This window comes from Kryptolebias marmoratus, linkage group LG7, assembly GCF_001649575.2.
Source record: "Kryptolebias marmoratus isolate JLee-2015 linkage group LG7, ASM164957v2, whole genome shotgun sequence".
NCBI lineage: Eukaryota > Metazoa > Chordata > Actinopteri > Cyprinodontiformes > Rivulidae > Kryptolebias > Kryptolebias marmoratus.
Genome location: NC_051436.1, coordinates 980,898 through 988,973, shown reverse-complemented (window position 1 = coordinate 988,973; position 8,076 = coordinate 980,898). Strand labels below are relative to the sequence as shown.

General features: G+C 44.2%; 1 protein-coding gene across 2 annotated transcripts in view; it reads right to left on the bottom strand.

Moving 5' to 3' along the window:
- Positions 1 to 453: 453 nt before the first annotated feature.
- rbm46 (RNA binding motif protein 46) overlaps positions 454 to 8,076 on the bottom strand; it is a 15,880-nt gene continuing 8,257 nt past the window's right edge. Inside the window, exons 8-11 of one of the 2 annotated variants that reach the window (XM_017436984.3) lie at positions 6,654 to 6,856; positions 6,185 to 6,287; positions 3,016 to 3,232; positions 454 to 1,036 (exon numbers count right to left, since the gene is read on the bottom strand). In XM_017436984.3, coding sequence (XP_017292473.1) covers positions 3,030 to 3,232; positions 6,185 to 6,287; positions 6,654 to 6,856 — 509 coding nt within the window. In that variant the 3' untranslated portion in view covers positions 454 to 1,036; positions 3,016 to 3,029. The remainder of the gene's footprint in view (positions 1,037 to 3,015; positions 3,233 to 6,184; positions 6,288 to 6,653; positions 6,857 to 8,076) is intronic. The other variant, XM_025010785.2, reaches the window with a different exon arrangement.

The window sequence follows — 8,076 nt, the reverse complement described above, 5'->3', positions numbered from 1 at the left end:
CCTGCAGAACCTGCAGAACCTGCAGGACCTGTAGGACCTGCAGAACCTGCAGAACCTGCAGAACCTGCAGAACCTGCAGAACCTGCAGACACAAAGCTGTTTGGATCCCGACAGGAAGGAGTCGAGCAAACGGGATCAAACCCAGTCAGAGATGGAAATAAATTCAAATTTCACTTCTCCAGTCCGTTTAATGCTGACTGGTTTGAGTCTCGCCTCTCAGCTTCAGAGGAATAAAACACAGCGACTGTCTCCCCTGTTCCTGTCTGCCTGTCTTGTTAAGACTGCTGTCAGGGAGTGACAGACACAGCTGTCACCATGGTAACCTAGTGAGCCACTGGCAGCAGCTTCGATCTCTGTTCTCTTCACTCTTCTACGGTTTATGAACAAAAATGTCGACCATTTTGTTCAGAATCAACAAAATAAAAGTCTTCTAACAAATGTGATTCAGACAAATAAAAGTAAATAAATGAGTGTTTTATTTAAATCATTTTCAATGTTTGGGCCATAAGATTAAAACTGAAGTCACTAAAATGTTCATCTTTTATATTTGTTGAAAACATTTGATACTTTTATCATTTTTAATAAATAGGGTCACTTCCACAACAAAACACCACACACACCAGCTCTCTACTCTGTCCAGACCTGGTTTCACTTCAGTCTTTAAATTCTTCTAAACGTTAAACCGAGTTAAGGTAAAAAACAACATTTAATTGCAGTGTGGTTTGGATGAATAAGACTGAAACTCAAAATGTGTCGTCTCTCCTCAGTTCCCACATTAAAAGGTTTCCAATGTGAACAAAGCAAGAAAAGGAGGAACTTTGTACACAGAGAAGCGGAGCGGAATGAGTCAGTCAGGGTTCTAAAAGCTGAGACACCAAACTCTGCCTCCCTCATTCTTCTCGAACACAGATACAACTTTAAAACCAGAGGGGGACAAACACTCAGCTGCTAGTCAGAATAAAAAGACCCTCCTGCCTTTTCCCTCTCCTCCTCCTCTTCATCGGCTGCTGTTGGTCCTCCGCTGGATGAAGACCTCCTGCAACGACACGACTGCTTTTACAAACTGAAGGCTTCTGTCACCCTTACCATAACACACACACACACACACACACACACACACACACACGTGGTGGACCCGGGGGGCTTCACCATGTCAGCAGATATATATTTGGGATGTAGTTGGTGTCAGATGTCCTGATTCCTGACATCTGACACCAACTATCCAGGCAGGACAGTTACCAGTTTCCTTCCTGCTGTTACGCCTCTGTTTATAAACATAACAGATAAAATATATAAATAACCAGTTTGTTTCCTGTCATATTGTAACTTCGGTGTTTTTCCTCAGGTTGGAAGTGCTTCTGAACATACATCACATAAGGTCATTTTATTGGACTTTATTTAGGAAGAGGATGTTAAATTTCTTCAAATTCAAGCCAATATGTCATTTTAATGATTACTGATGCTTTTTGTAAATAATTTTGCTTCAGAATTATTAAATTCTGAAGCAATAAATCAAGGAGGTATTAACTCCAGGGAGGTAGGACAGTTACCAGTTTCCTTCCTCCTGTAACAAGAAACCCCCAGCTGGGAGTTTTATGATGCGAGTGCTACACGTTTATTGAAATGGTCAGTGGCGCCGCCGGTACACCCTCCTGCGCCTGCGGACGGGCTGGGCCCTGTGGGCTTTGCCACGCCTGCGGACGGAGTGAGGAGCCGCCCTGCGTCTGCGCCGGGGTGGAGAAGCCCCGCCGCGTCTGCGTCTGTACCTGCGAGCCATTATGAAAATGTTGCTGGAACTGATGGAGACGGGGTCTATTTATAAACTCTGTTCTGTGATGTCATCCATGACATCACAGGAAGTTCCTTTTCATTTCCCTGATGACATCAGAGGTGATGACATCATCAATGAATTACAGGTAATGATGTCATAGTGACATCACAGTACTGCTACAGTTACTATAAGCTAAAACTTCAGCCTTTTTCAACCACATTAAATGTTTTACCACATTTTGCTAAGTTTACGTTTTAGTTAACAAAATGCTGTAAAACATTTAGCTTCAGTTATTTCTTTCTTCTTTATGACATCTGTTGACAAACGTTGATAAAACACTATTTTTTATTATAACACCTCTTAAGTCCCTTTTTGCCTCTATGATGAATCTTAGCCCATTAATCTCCTAATTTTCTCTTGAGGGAAATCATTTGTTTCTTTAGCTGCTAAATGTTCCATTATGTTGAGCAGCTGGTCTCAGAGCAGCCGGTGTTCAGCTGGACTCGGCTGCCTGTTGAGGCTAAAAGCAAAGTGCTGAGGGAACCAGAGGACAGGACATCAACTTTAGGTTAGATTTAGTTTATTGCTGTCAAACAGCAGCTCCAGTAACCGAAGGTTCAGATCAGCTGGAGCGTCTCCAACAAGTAACAAACCCTGAAGGGACAGAGCAAACTGTTTTTTATCTTATTGCTCCACACATGCTGCCTTCAGACGAAGGGTTAACACCCAACTGATCAATTAATACGTATTTATCTGAGGTAACTGTCATCATGTCAGATTAGGGTCTTTGTTTGTCACCATTCAGTAACCTTAGAACGTTTCACACCTGTTAGTAGTCATAATGTTATGGCTGACCTGTTAGCTGAGTGTTAAAACTTAAAACGACTCAAGCACGTTTTTATCTTTTGACTCCAACTATAAAACCGGAGAAAAACAAAAACCAAGCAGGAAGTTGTCTTTCTTGTCCTCCTTTTTCAGTCTCTGGGTTGGACTCCATCTGTCCTGTCCTGTCCTGTCCTGTCTCTGGTCTCTGATCAGACCATATATGAGGTTTAAATAAACTGAAAATGCTGTGGTTTCATTGATATTTCATGTTGTAGGCAGACGGTCATGGAATCAGGTTGTGAACACCACTGAGGAACTTGTGTTTCATATTTAGTTGGACCAGGAACAAATAAAAGCCTAAAGTCCAGTCCACCTGCGCTCTGAGGATAACACACACATACAGTTTCAGCTTCCTTCACCTGTGCTCTCGCCCTCAGTAGAAGGGTGACGGGGGGCTCATGTAGAGCTGCTGCGGCTGGGACGTGGTGATGGGGAAGGGGGACGGAGGAGGAGGAGGGAGACAGGAGGTGAAGGCTCGCCCGCCGCAGGTCAGGACACCGGGACTGCCGTCGGAGGGGGACATGGCGAGCGGAGACGAGGCCCTGCTGAGCGGGTCGCCGCTGAGGACGGAGGAGTCTGGAGGGAGAGGAGGGGACAAACATGAGGACACTTCATGTTTGGTCACACAGTCCAACCAGGAAGGCCGTTCTGCACAGAAACAGGTTCAGGGAGAATCTCAGTTAAAGTTGCTCAAATCTGTGTTTTTTCTTTTAAATGAACTTGTGGTTGAATTTAAACGTGCATGTTTGGTTACAGTGCTGGTAAAATGATCTCACATCCATTTCTTGCTGATGTTTCATGACATAATTTGTCGTTCTGACCCTGATGTGTGACTTGGTGTCAATTTAACGACTGCAGTTTAATTCAAATCCAAGCTGAGACGTTTGCAGCCAAACAGCTGAAAGTCTGAGTCCTCCTGTTTCTTCTTCTGCATTTATTTTAACCGTTCCATTTGTAATTGAGTAGTTTTAGTGTTATTTAACTTTATATACCACTGAGATCACTTCAGCTCCTTTAAAACCATCTGCTTCAGCAAACTGGCTCCATTTTTACCTTCTCATGCTAATTTTAGCTTTTAGGTTAGCTTTCCTTTTTGCTCATTCTGATTCTGTTTGGTTTCAGCTTTAAGCTTCTCAGAGTCGTCTCTTAACTTCTCATTAACTCCGGGTTCCATGTTGAGCTCATGGGGTTCTGGTTCTGGTTCTGGTTCTGGAGTGGCAGCATGAGGAGGGGAAGGGAGGAGGAGAAGTTGGGACATTTCAGCACCATCAGACATTCAGAGGGATAAAAAATTGATGCTTGTGTGAAAGAGTTTGATTAAAAGCAGCTCCAACTCATGTTGGGCTTCGCCTGCTGCAGCTCTCTGAGACGGTTCTGACCCACTTTCTTTTCCACGCCGATGTTCGAGTCACAGACATGATGCTGGGTTCGATGCGGCGCTCGGGTTCAGAGGATTTCAGTCTGTGTTACAGGTTGTAAGAAAGTTCTCCTCAGATTTGTTTAGGATCAGAACCGGGACAAGAACCGCAGGTTCTGAAGGTGCAGAAGTGAAAACGGCAGGAAATAAGAAAAGCTCAAAGCCTAAATGAACAACAGCACAGCTAAAACCTGAGAGGATGACAGCAGAAGCAGGTTTCAGAGATCTGGAACTGAAGAGGTTTCAGTCTGTTGTATTTAACAATGGTAAATAAAGTTAAATATTTTAAAAGTATTTACGTTACAAACACTAAAGCCACAGCCCATTATTTGTGATCAAGACGAACGTTTTGATGTATAAACTGTTAAAAGTCTGAATGCTGACTCAGCATATTTTGTGGCTTCTGAAGGTAATGGTTGAAACGTCACAACAAAGGGGGTGAATACATATGCACACAGCACTTCTCATGTTTTTAATCATTTAGCTTCATTAATCTGTTGCTGTTAATCAAACATTTGAAGTCCAGGTTTAAAATGAAACTCAAACAGAACAAATAGAAAAGTTTATCAAACCAACTCTTTATAAAAACTGTAACGGTTCTCCTGGACTCCTGACAGCGCCGGTTCTGATTGGCCCGACTTCAGGCCATATTTAACGCTGGGTTCTGATGATGTGGAAATGTTCTGATTCTATCTGAGCCCGCCTGCATGATGTGATTTAAACAGCAGAAGAAGAAGAGGAGACAATAATGTGGATGTGAATAAATGATGAAGGTCAGGATGTAAATGTGATTCTGCAAACACAGATTCACCACGAGCTGCTGCAGGGGCTGAGTGTGTGTGTGTGTGTGTGTGTGATAACGCATGAGCTGCCAGCAGATTATTATCACCTCATCAGAAATGTAATTAAAACTCAGATGGTCACAGTTTATGACACAGAAGCTGCTTTAACTGATGAGGGGGAGAAACGGCGACTCTTCAATCACAACGACTGTGTTTATTTCTGTTTCACGCTCTGAGCACCAACTCTGACTCCTCACCAGCTGAGGAAACCTCCAAGCAGCAGTTTAACATCCAACGGCTTCAGAAGACAAAGCTGAAGTTGTAATTCCTGAAACATCTTTCTGCTCTGAGGCCCAACAGATTAAAGGCCTATGACTCCCTGAAGGAATGCATATCGCCCGCCACCTTTCAGACCACAGGTTTGATCGTTTCATCCTAAGCAGAGGAGTTACAGAGTTGGAGCCGTTTTAGTGTTTGTGTGTCGGGGATGACTCAGCGACCACCACACCAGGTCTCCAGGTTCTGGATCCATATCTGTAAAAGTTGTTGACTTTTAGTCATTTCTGTGTTTGCTGAGGTTGCTTTGCTGTGGCTTCTTGTAGATGTCGACCCAGTGATTACTTCCTGGAGGTTTTATAAAGACCCAACAGTGCAGAAAGACATGATTGCTGCGGGCGATGATGTAATGTTGAAGCTGAAGCAGAAACAGCCTGTGCCGACAGGAAGATGACTGCCGTCTAAGTTGAGTTCTATGTAAAAGAAATGGGTCATTTCCCTGATTAAAAACATAAAATACACCTCATATAGTTTTTACCAGGTGCTGACTTCTGGTGAACCAATCACTGACCTCCACCGAGGAGGTAAGTGTTTCTGTTTGTCTGTACACAAGATGGCTCCAAAAGTAATGAACAGAGTTTGATTAAATTTTCAGGAAATGTTCAGGTTGTTACAGAGAACAAATGATTAAATTTTAGTGGTGATCTGGATCACAGCTCCTACAACGTTTTAATGATCCAGAGCCTCAAGTACGACCTCAATGATGATGTCACATGATGATGATGTCATCAGTCCCATGGTGATGATGTCATCAGTGCAGCTATGACATCACATGGTGATGATGTCTCTTGGCAGGGGGGGGGGCTACTTTTCTAATGTTCTAGTTATTGATGATTCATAAATAATCTCTGCATCTTTTTGTCTGTTTGAGCTGAAAGTTTGTTATTAAACCTTTCCAGCTGAAACAAGCAGACAGGATGGATGTCCATGTTTGACAGCGTGCTAACAGGAGTCAGCTGCTGACTCATGGTGTGTGTGTGTGTGTGATTTTACCGAGGTTCCACAGAGTGGTCTGAGCAGCCAGCTCCTTGGCGTCGTCCAGCAGCACACACAGCTTGTCGGGGATGTAGGTGCTTCGAGTGGACGGCATCACCACCTACACACACACACACACACACACACACACACACACACACACACACACACACACTCAGTAATAATGCAGCATGGCCTCTAGGCCTCCTGGTGTGAAACACTGAACCTGGTTGAATCCCTGATGTGACCCTGAGGTTGTTGTTGTTTACTGTCTGAACGCTGAGTCAGCATGTTGTGTTTTCTTATAAAATACTGGTACAATTCTGTAAAAACTAGCAGGATTTTCTGCTTCAAGTCTCACAGAAACCCAAACATTTCCAACAAAATGAGTCAAATCCTGAGGGATCTGTGAGTGAGCCTCCTGAAGCAACTTGTTTGTTTGTTTGTTTACTTGTTGTGTTGTACGTGTGTCTCTGAGTGGACAGACCTTGTAGAGGAGCAGCAGTTTGTTGTCCTGACCCGGCGTGGAGAACAGGTGGTACTCGGGTTGGGACCAGTAGTTCTTGCGGCAGTAGTACTCCAGCAGACTGACGGACGATCCGATCTGACTCTGCTTCAGGGCCATCAGGCTGACGGGGGTGAGGGGGGTGCCGGGCAGCAGGGGGAACATGAACCGCTCCAGTTCCTCTGCTGGACAACAAACACGTGACTTTCAGCTGCTTTCTGCTGCTTTGGCTCCTACCAGGCTGAGAGTTTTCAGACATTGTTTTCCACCAGCAGAGGTTTCAGAAATCAGCTGCAGCCTGAAGCCACGCCTCCGCAGCCTGAAGCCACGCCTCCGCAGCCTGAAGCCACACCTCTGTAGCCTGAAGCCACGCCTCCGCAGCCTGAAGCCACGCCTCCGCAGCCCTGACTCCATCAGCACCCGCTCATCCTCCACACTCAGAACCAGGAACAGTCTATCTGGTCCCTGCAGAACCAAAGCAACAGCTGGGTCCACTTTCCCAGCACGGGTCTCTGATGAAGTCAAGGAGAGGAGAGGTTCTGGGCTCTTGTCTAAGTTGGGTACGATTTGACCAACAGCTGTTTGCTTCAACAGAACAAAGTTAGTTTTGTCCCAGAGTGTTTTATTGTTCAGGAACAAACACCATCCCTGAGGCCAGGGCTGAAATGTACTTCCTTCAGCACGGTTCGCCTTCATGTGACACGTCTGACTTTAAACCTTTTCTCATCCACACTAAATGTCTCCAGGTGTCAGAAAGCTCGGCTGGAGGAATACGGAGGAAACATCAAAGAAAACCAGCGAACTAAAACCAAAGCTGAGGATGTGACAGAAGCAGAACCGCAGCCTGCATTACTAAAACCTGATCAAACAAAAGGTGCGACTTGGGTCCTTTGGAAAGTCCCCGGTGGTCTCTGAGAGGACGTCTAATAGAAGAGGCTGAACACAGAGCATGGTTCACCCTCTCACGAGAGGCCGGACGGACTTTATTACTCTGTAAGAGGCCTTCCAGCAGGTCACGACAGAAAGGGTCGAGAACTTTTAGAAAGAGCTGATGGAAAGTCAGCAAACAGAATGAATCAACATTTCATTAAAGAATCCTTCAAAACACCAACTGAATACTTAAATAACCCAGGAGTTCATCTGCATACAGTTTATAAACACTTTGATACGAGACAAATAACTTTCAGCTGTTTAAATGAGCTGCAGTAGAAACATTATAATCCTTTAAAAAGAAGATAAAACTAAACTCTACACAGCAAATTCAAAAGTGTTAAATGTTTTGGTGTTAGCAGACTTTGTGCAAAAGCAGAGTTAATTTTACACTTATAGAGTCACATTCTGTTTATGTAACTCTGGGATGTATATTATTAGTAGTTAAAATCCAGTGTTAAAACAAAGTGTTTAC